This window comes from Mandrillus leucophaeus, unplaced genomic scaffold (genome assembly GCF_000951045.1).
Source record: "Mandrillus leucophaeus isolate KB7577 unplaced genomic scaffold, Mleu.le_1.0 Scaffold159, whole genome shotgun sequence".
Taxonomy (NCBI): Eukaryota; Metazoa; Chordata; class Mammalia; order Primates; family Cercopithecidae; genus Mandrillus; species Mandrillus leucophaeus.
The window spans coordinates 1,176,413-1,195,026 of record NW_012101576.1 but is presented as its reverse complement, the minus strand read 5'-3'; the positions used below and the strand labels follow the sequence as shown (position 1 = coordinate 1,195,026).

Sequence of the window (18,614 nt, the reverse complement as noted above, 5' to 3'; positions counted from 1 at the left end):
CACCTCCCAGGCTCAGGCAATCCTTCCACTTCAGCCTCCTGAGTAGCTGGGACCATAGGCACGCACCACCACGCCCGGCTGATTTTTTGCATTTTTGTGTTTCACTATGTTGCCTAGGCTGGTCTCGAACTTCTGAGCTCAAGTGATCTGCCCACCTCAGCCTCCCAAAGTGCTGGGATTACAGGCGTGAGCCATTACAACCAGCCTAAGTATGTTTTAAATATACACACACACACACACACACACAGAGACACACACACAGACCCCCATACACAGAGACACCATCCCCACCCCACAACATACACACACACACACACACACACAGAGACACACACACACACACACGGTCTGGAAAGGACCACCAAACACCAAATTGTTAATAGCTACTTCTGAAAGCAGAGATAGAAACTAGGGTAATGGGTGAGGAACGTTTACCTTCTAATTTTCACTATACACACTTTCCATACTGTTAGAATTTTTTACAACGATGTTGTCACTTCATAATTTGACTGTTTTGTTTTTTTAATAGACTGAATCATCTGTGAACACCTCCTGTGAACGTTTGACTAGGATTATGGAACACTCTGTTGCATCAGAATGGCCAGAGATTGTCTCGGAGTCCGGGCACTGGGAGGAGGGGGGATTTGTTTCCTGGCTGGGTGGTCGTAGGGCATCAAGGGATGAGCAGCCTTGGTTGTCTGGGATTTCAGCAGCTCGAGGGGAGCTGTAGGGCCCCGGAGCTGTCGCTGTGGCTGTGGTGTCAGAAATGTAAGCAAGGTGCCTCCATGGAGGTTAGCGAGGGTGCCCCTCTGAATGCGGGGTGGAATGCAACCTTTCGCATGGAGGAGGCTCCTCAGCAGCTGACCTCTGTCCTCCCCGTGTAGAGGGAGGGAGGCTGAGGCTGGGGCTGAGCAAGGGGTAAAGTAAGCCATGTGTTTCATCAGCTAGCCAGCAGCAAGCACAGCCCTCTGGGAGGGCTGGTTCCATCCTCCTCCCTGGTGTGAAATGCATCAGTCTAACAGGGATTCCTATTTTCGCAGCCACCAAGTCACAATGAGCAATAAGCTCTTCTTCTTGGTGCATATAAATTTGCTTCATTCTTTTTTAAACAGCTGCCTTGTATCGCCTTTTGCATTCAGCCCAAGTCCAGCCTAGGAGGACAGTCACTGAGGGAACTAGCTTGCCTAACTGAAAGGGCTTAGCCCTGGAAGGAGGAGGGTCTTCTGGAAACATAAAACATTTCAGGGGAGGGTAGTCCTGAATGAGGTGTCTCTAGGGGGTGGGGGACACTGGAGGGCCTGAGGGTACTGGGCATCTGTCCTGGGCTTTTGAGGAAATGCAGAGCCATGCTACAGATGATGCTGAGCAAAGGCGGGAGAGAGACGTGGGGTCCTAGCGGGGTCACGTGAAAACCCCTTCTCCAGCCTCCTCCATGCTAACCCATCTCTCCTGGTACGCAAGTCTGGAAAGGCCACTGGCCCTAACCATGCTGGCTCTGCGTCCACCTTCCTCTTCAATTCAAATGTCTTGGGTAAAGCCATGGGTTATGACGCTTAACCCGTCACTGTGGGAAACTAGATGACTTGGGGAACAAAGCCAACCTTTCACTGTCTTGAGGAGGCAGGCAGTGGAGGGTTATTGCCAAAAGCCTGAGCTCTGGAGCTGTGATCTCGGAGTCTCAGTTTCCCCGTGTAAAATGTGACTCGAAGGATATCTACTTCACAGGAGTATCGTGAGGATTGAAGGAAATAATGGGGAGAAGGCATTTATCCAATGCCCGGCATAGATTCTCGCAGTAACTCCCAATTCCTCAGGCTAGTCGGGGAGGGTGGGACTGCGGCTCTAGCAGAGCCATGGCGCCACCTTGCGGTTTTGTCTGCCAGGACAGCTGGTTAATCAAATTAAAATCTAGTGACCCTTTTTCAAGCGCCTGTGAGTAGGCTGTGCTGGTTGAACTCATCATTATTTAAACATGTAAACTGTGTAATGGTAAGTACAGTGCTAGTGTCTAGCAGAACATCTTAGAAAGATCTTACAGTGTGATGCTGGAGAAACACCATTTGGGAGAAACCCGCTCTCCACGCCCTCATCAAAGTGATCCCCTTCTAATCTACCATGACTGCCCAAATACTCCAGACGTTCCCAGCTTCAGCGACGAACTGGAAACAAGGTTTTGTTAGCTTAAGAGCAAGAAGGAGGGATTCATGATCAGATTTAAAATGTCTCCTCAGTTTCCTAGCCCCTGCCCCCTTTCAAGTCCTGCCATATTGCTTCTCCCAGTTTCGCTCAAACCCCCGCTCCCCTCCCCAGTCCCCTAGCCCACCACTGGTCTGCTGTCTTCCCTTCCCTCTCCCCCGGCCCCCTCAGGTCTCCCATTCCATTTCCTTTTCCCCTCCACCCCCACCTCCACTGTAACCTGTTATGGTTAGTCTCCTCTTCTTCCTGCTGCACCCCTCATCACCACCTCTTCTGAAATTGCTAGCCCCCCACTCCTGCCCCTCTCTCCCACTTTGCTCTGCTCCTTGATGCTTGTTGCTGACATGCCCTGTGGCTGATTAGTTGCTGACTGTCATGCCCCATTTGAAGGGGGCAGTAAGGGCAGGGATTCCAATGTTTCTTCATGGCTGCATCTTCAGCACCTGAAACACTGGCTGGCTCATAGTGGGTGCTCAATAACTGCTTGTCGGTTGAATTAAGCCATGAATGAAAATAAAGGTGAAATCTGGGATGGGGAAAATTAGAGAAGCTGTCCAGCATGCCTCAGCTTTCAAAATGAGAAGAAAACGTATTATTTTCTAAGGGAGAAAGGAGTTTCCTAGAGAAAGTGGTGGTTTCACAGCCGAGTAACCTGCACAGCCACACAGGACGCCACATGTAGAAAAACCTGGTATTCGGAAGGGCCTGGCACCCGGAGTCTAGCGCTCTGAGGTTGAGGTCTTGAAATTCTTAATACTTGTATCTTTTTATTTTTTTATTTATTTTTGAGACAGAGTCTCACTCTGTCGCCAGGCTGGGGTGCAGTGGTGCGATCTTGGCTCACTGCAACCTCCACCTCTCAGGTTCAAGAGATTCTTCTTCCTCAGCCTCCTGAGTAGCTGGGATTACAGGCGCCCACCACCACACCCAGCTAATTTGTTTTGTATTTTTAGTAGAGACAGGGTTTCACCATGTTGGTCAGGCTGGTCTCAAACTCCTGACCTCAGGTGATCCACCCCTCTCGGCCTCCCAAAGTGCTGGGATTACAGGCATGAGCCACCATGCCTGACTAATACTTTTGTCTTTGAATTTGCCTTTTGTAAGTGGAGTCCAATGGGATAGTGGGAGCCTGCGTGGGGGCTCAGGGCCTCGCCTCATGCATGGTCCCACTTGCCATCAGCCCCCATAGACTCCCAGGATGGTTCTCAGACCCCTCCCTACCCTCTAGTGCACTGGGTCCCACCTAACCTCCCCTTCCCATGAGCAGAAGGGGCCTGGGCACAGGCAAGGGAAGGGTCAGCGTTAAGTGTCTAGGCTCCAATACATCCTCAGGCAGGGCATGGCGGTGGCTGCTGTCCTGAACCCATTTCCCCTCTCCCCCATGGCAGCCCCATGGCATGTCTGATGGGCAGCCAGCTGGAGGCCATGTCTTGGCAAGGGCCATCCAGGTACCCTGATCCAAGTATAAAGTCCCAGCCTGGAGGTTTAAAGATCCTTGGATGTGGCCAATCTGCCATGGGCTGGGGCCGTTGGCCTGTGCGAAAGGAAGATGCCTGGCTTTGCTCCTCCAGTCCTGGCATTGCGTAGGTCTGGTGACTGGAGGAAGGGAGAACTGAGCAGGTGTCAGAGTCAGGGGTTCCCAGATGCCTGAGGGTCTGGTGTGTCTGTCTCCTCTGGTCAACTTAAGGCACCTTCAGAGAAGAGTCACAAAATATGAATTGTGAAATTCATTCCCTATCTCAGCTGAATGCTCTGCCATTTGCATTTAAAATTTGCATTGCACAATATAAATGGTAAAATTCATGCTAATCGTTTCAATTTTTAATGTTTCTTTACTTAGAATATTAAATAGCAAATAACATCACAATAAGCAGAGAAAGAGAGAGAGAGAAACCTTGGAAGAAAGGGAAAAGCTTTATAGGTACCTTTAGGGTACTTGTTTCCTGCTTTTCGAACAAGAGTTCCACATTATCATTTTGCATTGGGTCTTGCAAATTTTATAGCTGGCCAGGAGTTATACTCAGCATTCATGTCAAGGTGATTCTGTTAGGATTAAAGGCCTGGTAATCAGTTTCTGATTGTGTTTGGATAGTATCATTTGTACTTGATGGAACTATGCTACCAGCTGTATAATAATCCTACATATATGAAGGAGCTATTTGCTCTCATTTATTATTAACCCTTTATTACTTGGTCTTATTTCATTAAGCTAAAAGGACTAGCATTGCCAGGAAAATCTCACAAAGGAAAAGGCACAGCAGAGACTGCTAATTTATACTAAAAGTCAGATATATATATATTTAAATATCCATCAAAATCCAAAATAACTTTCCTTCAAGGCTGAGATATATCCCAACAGGTGTGAGCTTAGATCAGGTTTCTCAAAAGTGGCACTATTGACATTGGGAGAGATACAATTTCTAATGCCATAATCCAAACTGTTGTAATCCTGAAGTCCCAAAAGGTCAAAAGCCATAAAGTCTAAAACCTGGAAATCATAATCCTGAAAGAGCAGAATTCCAAAAATGCAATTCTGGAAAATATAATTTAAAAATTCTTTAAAAGATATTTATTTACGCTTTTTTTTTTTACATTTACATGAGTTTACATTTTTAAAAGGGAATTTATTTGAGAAACATGAAAACACAGAACACTTCATAAGTCACTTTATGCAATAAAATAGGCAATAATAACATACATTTTTGTGCAAGCATAAACATTCATATATACTAATGAAAGTTGCATAATTATATCAGTAATGAACAGACAAGCCACATTCATAAAGAAATAGGTCATAAAGGGGCTGGGAGCAATGGCTCATGCCTGTAATCCCAGCCAAGGTGGGAGGATTGCTTGAGCCCATGAGTTCAAGACCAGCCTGGGCAACACGGTGAGACTCCATCACAGGAGGCTGAAGTGGGAGGATTACTTGAGCCTACAAGGCCAAGGTTACATTGAGTTCTGATCACACCACTGCACTCCAGCCTGGGCAACAAAGTGAGACTCTATCTCAAAAAAAAAAAAAAGGAAAGAAAAAAAGAAATAGGTCAAAAAGGGAAATGTGTAAATGCATATCCCTATGGTTGGTAAATGTGTGCACCCAGTTTTATGCCTTCGGTCATCTGAAATCCCACAACAACCTAAGAGTCTTTTGATGAGATCTATCAAAAAACAGGATGGGTCACTACTGCATATGCAGCCACCTAACGAGCCAAGATGTTCAAAAAGTTTACCTTTCACAAATGCAGGTGTACAAAAAGGACATCTCTTCGCTTACTGAGGACGCGTCAGTGTTTTTATGTACAGGAACAGTGCTTACACACAGTCAATGCTGTGACAGTGTACTTTCATGGCGTCAAATTTGCAAAAAAACCAGAACTTTCTAAAAATCTCTACACAAATTATGCCTCCAGTATCAGAAATGTTTTGAAGATGAATTATATAGCATAGCAAATTGTAAAAAAGAATGCTGACAATTTTAAATAGTGAAAAAAAACAACAGAAAACAGAAAAAAACAAGAAAATTTGACATACCAAAAAGTGTATTACAGGAATGGATTCTGGGCAATTGCACTGAGATAGTCCGTAAGAGCTGGCCAACCTCCACAATCATTCACTGTATTTTAAAGTCTTGCATCACAAGGAATAGCTGCTTTTTCTCTTTTAGGGCATGGCTCTACTTGGAGAGTATGTTCACATTCATTTTCTACGTGGTGCTGTTCTTCCTGGCATTCTTCTATGATTCCTATGTACACTGTGTACACTATGTACACTGACATGAGTGCTCCCTACTAAATTTCCTTATTTTCTGTGTCATGCTTCTGTGTCATTTTTGGTACTCAGAAATCTGTTCTGCATGCACTCATTAGACCACAAATTTGACAGAAACAATACTGGTGATCAAACAGCAACACCATTGTGTATTTTCTTATCCTACCACGTATATATTTATTTTCAAACCAGTCAGTAACTTTGCTGGCATCTTCAGGCAAATGTGGCTTTAATTCATTAAAAGTTTCTAGAAAGTCATCAGCTGGAAGGAATGCCAAGGCAGGCGAATGACACATTTTTTCCCCGTCTCTTAATACATACTGCACACAAGGAAACCCCCTTCCGCCCACACTGCCATCCCCAGCTTTAAGAGACAGGGTCTCTCTTTCTGTCTCCCAGGCTGGAGTACAGTAGCTTGATCACAGCTCACTGCAGCCTTCACCTCCCAGGCTCAGACAATCCTCTTGCCTCAGCCTCCCAAGTAACTGGGACCACAGTCACACGCCACACCTGGCTAACTTTTTAAAAAATTATTTCTAGAGACACTGTCTCACTACATTGCCCAGGCTATTATGGAATTTCTAAGTTCAAGTGTTCCTCCCTCCTTGGCCACCACGCCCAGCGGGAAAGTACATTTTTAAACTGAAGTTTTTTGTTTTGTTTTCAAGGTTACACAATAATTTATTGAGAGCCTCCCTCCTCTCCCTGCCCTTGCAGTCGCTAGGTCACTTTTTCCGCTTGTAGATTTTGTGCGCCAGCTCCAGAAAGATGGCGCACTGTTCAATGAGACCCATAATGTGGCTGTAACTGTCATCCTCATACTGCAAGAACACGGCCAGCAGATCCAGCTCCTCATATAGTGCCTTCACCTGGGCCACCTTCTCGGCCTCCTTCTGCCCATAATTCTCCTTCAGGATCTGGTACTGTTTCAGAGTGGCCCATGGCAGACACTGAACCACCAGCCAGCTGCATTTGTTGTCCTAGATGTCAGCGCCAACTTTGTCAGTCACAGTGGAGTCCCAAAGAGGTCAAACTGATCATCCTGAATCTTTTTTTTTTTTTTTTTTTTTGAGACGGAGTCTCGCTCTGTCGCCCAGACTGGAGTGCAGTGGCCGGATCTCAGCTCACTGCAAGCTCCGCCTCCCGGGTTCACGCCATTCTCCTGCCTCAGCCTCTCGAGTAGCTGGGACTACAGGCGCCCGCCACCTCGCCCAGCTAGTTTTTTGTATTTTTTTTTAGTAGAGACGGGGTTTCACCGTGTTAGCCAGGATGGTCTCGATCTCCTGACCTCGTGATCCGCCCGTCTCAGCCTCCCAAAGTGCTGGGATTACAGGCTTGAGCCACCGCGCCCGGCCGATCATCCTGAATCTTAAAGAACTCTCCCATCTCCAGCAGGATCTTCTTGGCATTGGTGTGTGCCTTCTCGCCATCAATGCCTGCCACATGCATGGCTGCAGCTACAGGAAGGTAGAAAGAGTAGAAAGCTGTCTTGTACTTGATATTTGTACTTCTTTTCCATGAATCTGCCAATATCCACATTGCCCTAGGGGGCTATGATGAGGTCCAGGGTCTGCCCAATCTCAGTCTGATAGGAACTCTGCAGGAAGAGCTCGATCAGTCTGATAGGAACTCTGCAGGAAGAGCTCCATCGGGTTCAGGTAATAGGGCTGCTCCCAGCAATAGAGCTTCAGCAGGCGGTAGATACATGCTTCCAGAAGCACAGCATCATTGACAACATCCAAGCCCACGCCCGGCTTCTGATACCAGCAGATCTGTCCCCAGTGGGTGAGGAATGAATCCGTGATGTCATCTGCCACCAGTAAGAAAGCTTGCAGTAGTTCCACACACACAGTCAGGGCCCGCTGGAGACTATCAGCATCCTACCTCCTTGGCTCCACCAGCTCCCGGAATGAAAAACCCTGGTGATAACTTGCCTCCAATGGCATTGTACTCCAGGACCTCCTTGAGCCGGGCAATAACATCTCCCGTCTCTGGGTGCCCCATCTCATCCTCAGTCAGCACTCTAACAATCTGGGAGAAGTGCTGAATGAAATCCTGATTTTCTTGGGCATAAGCATCTGATTTTTGGTCTCCATTCATTCTGAAGGAGGAGCAAAGGGCTCTATTCCTTGATGTGGGTTCCTGCTTCTAAACTGAAGTTTTTGTCATTGCTGTATCTCATGGCCTATCTACTCATCTAATTTTCTATCAAATGCATTGCGCTGAATGGAAAAAAACAAACTTTATTGGTAACACTTTGAAATTCACTTTTAGAAGCTTTGATCACATCTAATTCCAAATCTGTTGTTATGGTTTGGGGATTCAATTGAAAGCTGTTTTCTTCTGCAAAGTGCAGCAAATAATTGTTTAAATGACTAGATGAGTTCTAGAATCTTCAGAACCAACAGGGGCATGAATCATGTATAGCTGATAAAAACCAGTGCGGACAGTTTGAAAGTGCCATCCACTAGCCAAAGTGAAGCACGTGATAGTTTTTCTGTTAGATTTAGTGGTAAATATAAGCAGTCGGTCTTCTTCTTCAACACTCAAATCTCTAACCAAGAACAGTTTGGTTAATGAGTTTTGTGACGCTGGAGGAACCTCAATGTCAGCAAGTGTCTTTGGTTCACAAGGCTGCTCAACTTGTCGAATTTTATTCTCAGACACAGGGTGTTTTTTGAAGGCAAGCGTGGCACTATTCATGAAGGAGCAGAAGTTGTATATAACTGAGTAATTTGGCGGGAGAGATTTCTCGTAATTTTCACCTGAAAAGTCACTTTTATGATCTTCAAAACACTGAATATTGAGGAAAGATATACCGCACCTAGTCTACTGAGACTCACATATTAACCTCCTCTGGAAACACCCTCACAGACACACCTAAAATAATGCTTTACCAGATTTCTAGGGATTCCTTAATCCAGTCAAGTTGACATATAAATCAACAAGTTCACCCCTTATCAACTTGATATCCATCCACATTTCTTAAACCATACTTAATGTGCAAATGGAGACAATAACAAGGTAATAGTTCTGCCTGACATGACATGGTTATCCTGTATACAGCTGAAACTGCACTAATCCCTGCCTTGGAATTTGGCTTTCAGGATTGGATTGTGATTTTGGAAGTTCACACGTTAGGGATTTTGATCTTTTGGGATTTAAGACATTAGGGATTTTGGTCTTTCAGAATTTTAGCATTTGAAATTGTGTCATTTAGGATTATGATCCAAACCCATTGATATTTTGTTGTCAGAGGCTGTCCTGTGCATTGTAAAATGTTTACAGTGTCCCTGGCCTGCACCCACTAGCAGCCAGTAGCACCTTACCCCAAATCATGACAATCAAAAACACCCCCAGGCATTGCCAAACGTCCCTTGAGGAGCAAAATCCCCCTGTTCAGGACCACTGGCTTACATACATGGATTAACGAGATGGGAGGTAAAGCGCCATACAGTTTAGGACTGGAATGCCACTCTCTTGAGCATCAGATCCATGTTTCCTTCCGTACCCTATGATGAAGACCTATAAATCATAAACACAACTCCCATCAACTAAGAGACCAACAAATGCAAGACACATAAATACAGGGAAACTAAAGAATTCTTTTATTTAGTGGGAAAGAAGTAGGTAAATGACAGACAGCTCATATTCTGTTAAACAGAAAAAAAAAGAATACAGACATCACAGTGATGAATTTTCACAAAGCTAATAGATTTGAACTACAGAGCAATGGAATATTTATAAGCAAGATATCATGGTATTAATGACCAAAGTGCATCCAAATAGGTTTTCTAAGCTCAAAAACATTTAAAATCTCAGACTTAAAATTTAAATCTATATATAACAATTGTAAGCACACCACTCAGTCGTTTAAAACTATTCAGTGACTGCTACTCCTGCATAAATATTTTTTCCTAACATTATTTTTTTTCTCCCAAGATTTAGAATGTCACATCTCATGTTCCTACTAGTCATCACACACAGGATTAAAAAAGCCCAAGCAAGAAAGTATTTTTTTTATAATGTGTTCTTAAAAGAAGAAAAATTAAATGTGAACATTTTGTACAATAGTTGCTGAAGAACAGCAAAACCAATTCCAAAATATCACGTGTACTATACAAAAAGGCGTGGCTCACGGAAGCAAGTATATAACACTACAGCAGTTGAATATCAGTCTTTAAAGGTTGGTAATATTACATCCTGTACACAGCTCTGCGTCTCTCTACCTGGCTAGCGCATACCCAGAATCTGTCTGCTTTTTAGCTGGTAATTTTTTTCAATATCTGACAGGGCTTGAGCCCGCAGCTGGGCAGCATGAAGCCTTTTCTTCAGATCCTTGCACTTGGACTTAGATGTGAGCTGACTCTCAGAATTCTCACTCCTCATGACGTTCTCTTTACTTTCCCCACTGAAATGAACTTTCTTCTTAATTACTGAGGATGGAAGATTAAGAAGTTCTTTAGAAGGAAAAAGAAAAAGGGCTTTGAGTTACTTGAACAGAGTTCAACTCCTTCATACTTATACTTATCAAAAAGTATTTGCTCTTATGGTTCACATTTGAAATCTAGGTACCTGTTTTATTTTCTCTGGGATGGGAGGTTAGGGGTGTAGGACCGGCAGAAATCAGCCTTTTAATCCACAGCATTGAAAAAATAATATTGGAATGTGCCGAAATTCAAGGAACGTAAGTTTTATTCTCTTAACAACGAACAATCAATTTTACTCTTAAAGTTAAACACACTGAGTATTATGGACAATATAAAAATTTTGGAAATCAATGTTATTTATCTCTATCCTTGAAAATAAGTGCCATTCTATGCAGAACACCTTACCTACAGAAAACTATAGAAGCACAGTTTGTGTTTTTTTTTTGGTTTTTGCTTTTTGTATATATTTTTTTTAAATAGAGAACACCTACAGTTTTGGTTAAATGTTCAAGAACACTTGGTTCAAAGCATCTTAACTGACCAGAAATTTGTCTCCAAAAAACCTAAACAAATTCGGTGTGGAAAAGATAAATCAAGTAAGAGTAGTAAAAAATGTAAACTATTCTTTTCATGGAAAAAATAAATAATAATCTTATTTACTTAAAGTGGCAACACTATTAACTGCTGACAGAATTAGTAGGGGCTGGAGGCCTAAACAGATCCTAGATCTTTTTATTTTTCCTCTGTATGTTCAAATATTTACTGAGCTCATAGGATGGGCCACTATGAACCAAACAGGCCCTATTCTAGTAGGAGGAGATAAACCAAACACAAATAAACAAGTACTGGTGGGGAATATTTGATAGTAATATGTGCTATTAGGAAAAATAACCCTGGAAACAGGGACATGCTGGGTGGTAGGTGTAAGGATACAAAGCCTCATACGGTCATTTCTGAAGTAAGAAGCCACAGGGCTATCTGGATGAAGAGTGCTCCAGGCAGAAGAAATAGGAAATGCTGGCACACAGATGCACTGCCTTCCAAGGGTCCTATGACTTCCTGCTTCATACATCGCTTCTGCTTCAAAGCAAACTGGATTGCCTTTAGACTTTATCTCCACTGTTTCAAATCTATCCACCTTCTTATTATCACAAATACCTGTAGATTTGTAAGTCAACATTGTCTTACTGACGGGATAGTTTTGTTTTTGTTTGAGATGGGGTCTTGCCATGTTGTCCAGGCTGGAGTGCAGTGGCTATTCACAGGTGCAGCTGTAGTGCACTACAGCCTCGGACGCCTGGGCTCAAGTGATCTTCCTGCCTGAGCCCTCAGAGTAGCTGGGACTATAGGTGCACCACCACACCTGGCTCTTAATGGGATAGTTTTATAAGAAAAAAGTGTTTTTAAAAAATGTTTAAAATTCTTCCATTAAATAGAATAATGACTATTTCATCAAATAAGAAAAGAAAAGTTTTAAAAAAAGATACTGCTGCTTGCTGTGATGATTTCAATACACTTGTGATGGCTTCCTCATGTGTGGATTTTATAGCCCAAGGATGGGGAGAGGATATTTCCAACTGTCCTGAGTTCAGAATAGTACCAGCTCCCCACTGCTATGATGCTTATCTTATAGCTCTGATGTGTTCACTACTTTTAGCACTCAATACTCTAAAATGTCTGCTTGCCCCAGTGGATACTTGATTCCTATGGCTCATTTTAAATATTTGCCATGATTCACATATAAGTAGATTCCCATACTTATCTGTGTATCCTATAAAGTAAAACACATCATGCTTACTTAGCTATTTTCATCTTTTGCTCAAAGACTATCAGGGCAAATGTAAATAAACTCTTTAACTGAAGAGCCATCCCCAACAGGGTCTTAAGTAATTTCCTGCAATGGGTTTGATGCATGAAATTCATCCAGTGTAATTTTCTCCTCATTTTATCACCCTAATCATGATTTAAGTATACTTTGTCTTTATGGATGACAGTGTGGAATCTATGAAAAGCCAAAATAAATATGTTTATAATATTGAAATGGTAGATGGCAATACTGAGAAAAAAGAAGGTATCTTAACAGAGATGAAGCCAAAGTTTCATACAATCTTTGTTTCATTTACTTCTATCAGTAGTTTCATTTCTTTCCATCACTTGTTCACTACAAAGTTATTGTGATCATCAATCTAACTTAAGTAGGGTTTTTTGTCTGTTCCATTTACAAAATGCTGCCAATGCTCACTAAATTGATCACATCTCAATTTATTAAAGATAAGAATAATAGCTTTCATATATGCTGTCCTACATGGAATAAGGGAGTTAAAAAAAACTCTAAATTTTATTGAAAATTCAGATGCTCGATTTTTGAAACCAACAACCTTTAACAGTTAGTTTGTGTCCTAAAGAAATCAAGCAAAAAGATGTTTCACAGTTTGCATTTTACATAGAGTCAACTGAATTAGATTGAGAGGTTTCTATAAAATGGAGAATGTTAGACAGTGGTTCACTGGTATATACGATAACCACATCTCAGTGTGGCACAGTGAAGGGACAATGCCACACAAAGGCAGGACCCTGAGAAAGCTGAACATCTATATACCAGACTTTAAATAAAGAAGAAAATGCAGAGAACATATGTAGATATTAAACAATGAAATTTCCACAAATATGTGTTTCAACTTGAAAGGGTGTTAGCAAAGATCCAAACGTGACAGCCTATTCTGCAGGTGGCTTATCATGCCTTTTAAGACATGCTTTCTATGAAAGATGAGGCATGGCAGTATTAAAATTTTGATTTTTACTTGAAATGCAGTTTATCTCTCTGAAATCTAAAACACACAATAGTTTTGTAAATGCCCTAATTTTTAAAAATAAGTATCAGCCGGGCATGGTGGCTTGCCTGTAATCCCAGCACATTGGGAGGCTGAGGTGGGCAGATCATGAGGTCAGGAGATTGAGACCATCCTGGCTAACACAGTGAAATCCCGTCTATACTAAAATTATAAAAAATTAGCCGGGCGTGGTGGCGGGCACCCGTAGTCCCAGCTACTCCGGAGGCTGAGGCAGGAGAATGGCGTGAACCCGGGAGGCGGAGCTTGCAGTGAGCCAAGATAGCGCCACTGCACTCCCGCCTGAGCAACAGAGCGAGACTCCATCTCAGAAAAAGAAAAAAAATAATAATAATATTAATAAGTATCAATTACTAAACATGTGGTTTGATAAGGTTAAGAAAATCAAACATGAAATTCTGTGACTCATTGCCTCAGGTCTATGAACCCAGGAAATAAATCACTGCTAAAACAGAATTTTGTTTCCATTGAAATGCATATATTCAGTGAAATCCATCTTAAAATTTGAGACTTTGTAAATGAAAAGGGCTACCTAAGCCACTTTGGGAGCAACACTGGTGCACATTTCTTCATTTGTAGCACCAGCTTCTGTTGACCGAGTTGATTCTCATACCTGGACTACTTGCCAGAGACAGGAACTTCTGTTCCTTTAGCAAGCTGTAATTCTTCAACAGATTTTCTGCTCTAGCCAGTTTGTCCTCTGCTAGTCTTTCACGAACACAAAGCTCCTGTTCTTTCTCTTTAAAAAGAGAATAGACAAAGAAAAAAAAATTAACAAGTGACCTTCACTAAAAAACGATTTACATTTGGCAATCTTATCACTACTAGCATGGTTGATACTGATAAGCAATGTTTGGGGAAAGGATTCTCACTATGCCTCAGTCAACCTGATTGTGTTAGTTTTTAATTGAGTGTTTTAGTAGGCTATATGTTTATCTTAGATTTTCTTGAAAGGACTTGTTTAAACAAATACAAAGTTAGCTTCAACCTTTGGTCATCTTTTGTGGGAGTAACTCAATTGGGAAAACAAAAAACTAAAGCTATCTCTGCTCTTCACTGAAGATAGGCAACAGCTAATTTTCAGGGCATGATCTGGCCTCACAGTACAAAAATCTTCTTTTTTTCTGGTTGAATGACCACACTCAAATAAAAGAAAAAAAAAACGCAATTCAGTTAGGCGGTAGTTCATAGGATTAGTATTAATAACAAAGGTTACTATTTATTCATGGCCCAAAATTCAGAAAGTGTTCAGATTTCAGTTGCTATATGAAATTATGGCTGGGCACAGTGGCTCACGCCTATAATCCCAACACTTTGGGAGGCCAAGGCAGGTGGATCACCTGAGGTCAGGAGTTCAAGACCAGCTGGGTCAACATGGCAAAACCTCATCTCTATTAAAAAATACAAAAATTAGCCAGGTATGGTGGCAGGCGCCTGTAATTCCAGCTACTCAGGAGGCTGAGGCAGGAGAGCTGCTTGAACCCGGAAGGCGGAGGTTGCAATAAGCCAAGATGGTGCCACTGTACTCCAGCCTGGGCAACAAGAGTGAAATTCCATCTCAAAAAAAAAAAAAGAAAAGAAATTATGAAACACTGGGGAAAGTTATAAGAAAAAGTTTTCTTATTTTTTACAGAGGTTTCTAAGTAAGTATAGGTTACTATACAGTAAGCATATCTCACAGGACTATATATATTTCATTATTTAAAGCCTGGATTAGGTATAAAGCTACAGAAGTAAAATCAGGTGAGTCATGAGGGTGACAGGTGACAAATATGATCCATCTCTCGTCTCCTGATGTTAAAATGAAGAACCTCACTCTGTAGCTACCTTGCATAACCCTGAATGCTTGCTAGTAGCTCTCATCTTGGTGGAGTAGACACACTTTCAACATCAAAACTAAATTAACACCTAATCAGTTAATACTCGTAAGTCAACGTTAATACCCACCAGAGTATTATTTATAGACTTAAAATATCTTGTATCTAGACTCTCTATTGAATTGCCTGAACAGACCAGGTGTGGTAGGTCACACCTGTAATTCCAGCACTTTGGGAGGCAAGGTGGGAGGATTGATTGAGCTCAGGAGTTCAAGACCAGCCTGGGCAATATAGTGAGACCCCATCTCATTTTCAAAAATAAAAAGTTAAAAAAAAGAAAAGAATTGCCTGAACATATCTCATCTACATACTGTAGGGTTTTAGACCTGGAATTCTGTTGGAGTGGCCATTTCAAAAGACAAAAGTCATGGTTTTTATTATGGAAAGCAGCAATTTTAAGACCTTCCTTTACAGTGGGAAAACATTAGGGTATTCATAGTAGAGATGAAAAAGAAAAAAGTAACTCTACAATAAAGTATAAGGCCATCACTGTTAAGGCCCAATATTATATAACTAGCAACTGATCTCAGAGAAAGACGTCCAACATGAAGGTGCTAGCAAGCCTGATTATTAAAAATCTACAATACATATTTTGGTTTCTCAAGTATTTTTAAAAGCTTCTAATAAGATCTGTATGTATAAAATATTCTGCTCAAAGAGATATTCAGACACATCAAAATAACCCACTTGGTAGTTCTCCTTTGCTTTGACCCCCATTCAGACTTACGCTCCAATCTTTCTTCTCTTGCTTTGAGAGCTCGCTCTCGCTCCTGTAACTGAATTTCCTTTAGTTTCAGCTCACTTAATACAGGGCTGGAATCCTGCAATTTTTCTGGCTCTCCTAATTGTCGCCCTCTTCTCTCAAGATTTCTTCTTTGCTCTTCTGCAACCAAATCTGCTATTAAAGGGTTCTCGAGAATTTCTTCAACAGAAGGTCGATGGTAATCCTGGGGAAAAAAATACGCAGTATATAATCAGATTGCGTAACAGAAGAGTTCTCCAAAGACAGCAGTTACAATAAAAGGACATATATGTATTTCCAAGACAAAAGAAAGGACTCCTTTATGGCTAGGTCTTAAACACTTGGAAAAATAAGTTCACTGGTGGTTTTAACCCACGAGGTTCTGGGTCCACAAGGTAATGCAGATGTTAACTTACCTTTTTTCCCTTTTCCCCTTTTCACCTTTCTAAGAAGGTTCAATCCCTGAAGATTGGTACATCTTGTGCTGATGCTTGGTAGCACTGCTAGAGTCTGTTTTAGGGGAAGTACTGTCCTTGCATCTCTAAACTACATTTAGCAAGATAGTCTCTCACTGACTCTCAATCCTGTCACTTCATCTGTATCCTTGTCTGTGATCCTACAGCATTTTCCTTCTTCTCTTATGTCAGCCTGATCCCCAGAACATTTCCTTCCCCATTCTATAGCCAGAGTTTTTCCACATAATCTCTTTATTGATTTTCCCTCTGCTTTTTAGCTGTCCTCCCTCCACCCTCCATCACCCCTCCCCTTCTTCTGATCTCTAATCTCTCAATTAGAGCTAGAGGCAGAGTAATAAAGTCTTATCTCTGGCCCCTTCCCTCACCACCTGCCACTGTGAGGTAGGCAAGGACAAGGGGAACGAGGATTTGAATTCTTTTTGCAATCTTTCCTTGCTACCAACCCATCTGTTAGCATGGCAGAGTGGGCAGAGAAATAAAGAAAGCGCAGAAGGTGGGCCAGCAAGGATGTGCAATTTGCCAAATTTACATATGTTTTCACTTGTGTTAACACAGTATATTTAGCTAAGAAACTATATTTAATGTTTCCTTAGTCTCCATTGATCTACAAGAGAGAATGTATGTTCCAACACTTAACTGACAGCTAGAAACAGACAATATATCATCTTATCATCTTTACCTTTAAGTTTAACATCCTCGTAATAATTCCATTCAATTCATCAGAGTAACGGTATGGAATTCGCCTGAATTTGCCCTCTCTGATTTTCCCAGCGAGTTCTTTCTGGCTAAAAGCTGTAAATGGAGGCCTGGGATTAAAAAAGAAGGAGGAAAAGACGACGAAGACATTTTCAAATTGTAAAAATGAAAATATACAATAGGAACTAAATCAAAAGCACAGTTTAAGCTCCAGTTTGTATTTAAGTTTCTACTTGTGGGATTTTCTTCTTATATGTTTCCCAACCTTGGCACTATTGACATTTGAGGTCATATAATTCTTTGTTGTGGGGGGCTGTCCTGTGCATTATAGGTATTTTGTAGCCTCGCTGCCCTGTACCTCTAGATGCCAGGAGCACTCCCCAGCTGTGATAACTAAAAATTTATCCAAACACTGTCAAATGCCCCACAAGAGGCAAATTTGCTTCCCTTATCCCTGGTTGAGAATCACTGCTCTACAGAATAGTTTCAAAGGGAAAAAACCGAAAAGAACAAAGGAAAAGAACTGGAGCTCTTCCCTGCTCTAAAGATCCCCAGATCTCTACCCCGGTCTTGTTTCATTTCTTCCACATCCTTACAGTAGCTTTACCTTATCTGCCTGACCTATGTGTTCTCCCTTGAGCTAAGTGTCAATCTAACAGGAAAGCGCCTAACCAGCCAAGACACTTAAACAGTCAAGACCCAGCCTCATGGCTTACAGTTTTAATTTGTGAATAGTTTCTTTTAGCCTGTCCATCTACCTTAATTTTAGCCAAAGTACAATTCTTTCAGACTTGAATATACTTTCATTAGCGTGGAGGCTCAAAAAACTAGACCCAGTGAAATGTGACAAACAGTACAAACCTTAGACTAGGAATCTGCCTTCATCATACTTACATTAATGCACATAATTCATACAGCAAACAGCCCAGTGACCAGATATCTGATTTCTCATTGTAGGACATGCGATTCATTTGTTCCTATACAGGGAAAAAGGGTAAGAAAGTGGAAGGTGTTAAGAGTTTATTTTGTTTTGAAACTTATAAAACACATTAAATTACTCCTGAGGTAAAAACAGAACTTCAAAGTTTTTAGCTTATACTTTATCTTGAAATTTATAATGGAAAAAAAAGGCAATGCTCTTGTCCCAATACACTGTCATATATAATTCATTCACTCATTTTTCATTCACAAATGAAAGTGCTTAGTATAGACTAGGCACTGACAATTCAGAGGTGAATATGACAGACTTCTACTCTCAAGGCAAATTAAGAAACACCATTTTAAAAGAACTAGAGAAAATTTAAGAATAATCAAAATATGTATCTAGTCCACATTTAAATGGATATAGACATAAATAGCTAATTGAATTACCCATTTGTATTTTTTCTTAGTCCACTGCATAAATCATAGTAGTAACTAATATTATCATTACCTATTTGTTTGCCTTTCTTCCACATCTACAGTAACAACAGCCTACCAGAGCTCTTATTCTTTTTTTTTTTTTTGAGACGGAGTCTTGCTCTGTCGCCCAGGCTGGAGTGCAGTGGCCGGATCTCAGCTCACTGCAAGCTCCGCCT

At 41.6% G+C, this 18,614-nt stretch overlaps 1 protein-coding gene and 1 pseudogene across 2 annotated transcripts in view; both read right to left on the bottom strand.

Annotated features, from left to right (window-relative positions):
- Positions 1–4,742: 4,742 nt before the first annotated feature.
- Positions 4,743–18,614, bottom strand: part of NEK2 (NIMA-related kinase 2) — an 18,091-nt gene continuing 4,219 nt past the window's right edge. Inside the window, exons 4-8 of one of the 2 annotated variants that reach the window (XM_011975791.1) lie at positions 17,932–18,014; positions 17,021–17,147; positions 15,851–16,070; positions 13,860–13,985; positions 4,743–5,201 (exon numbers count right to left, since the gene is read on the bottom strand). In XM_011975791.1, the coding sequence (XP_011831181.1) occupies positions 5,146–5,201; positions 13,860–13,985; positions 15,851–16,070; positions 17,021–17,147; positions 17,932–18,014 (612 nt within the window). In that variant the 3' untranslated portion in view covers positions 4,743–5,145. Of the gene's footprint in view, positions 5,202–9,552; positions 10,428–13,859; positions 13,986–15,850; positions 16,071–17,020; positions 17,148–17,931; positions 18,015–18,614 lie in introns of those variants that run through there. The other variant, XM_011975790.1, reaches the window with a different exon arrangement.
- LOC105536397 lies at positions 6,693–8,085 on the bottom strand (annotated as a pseudogene).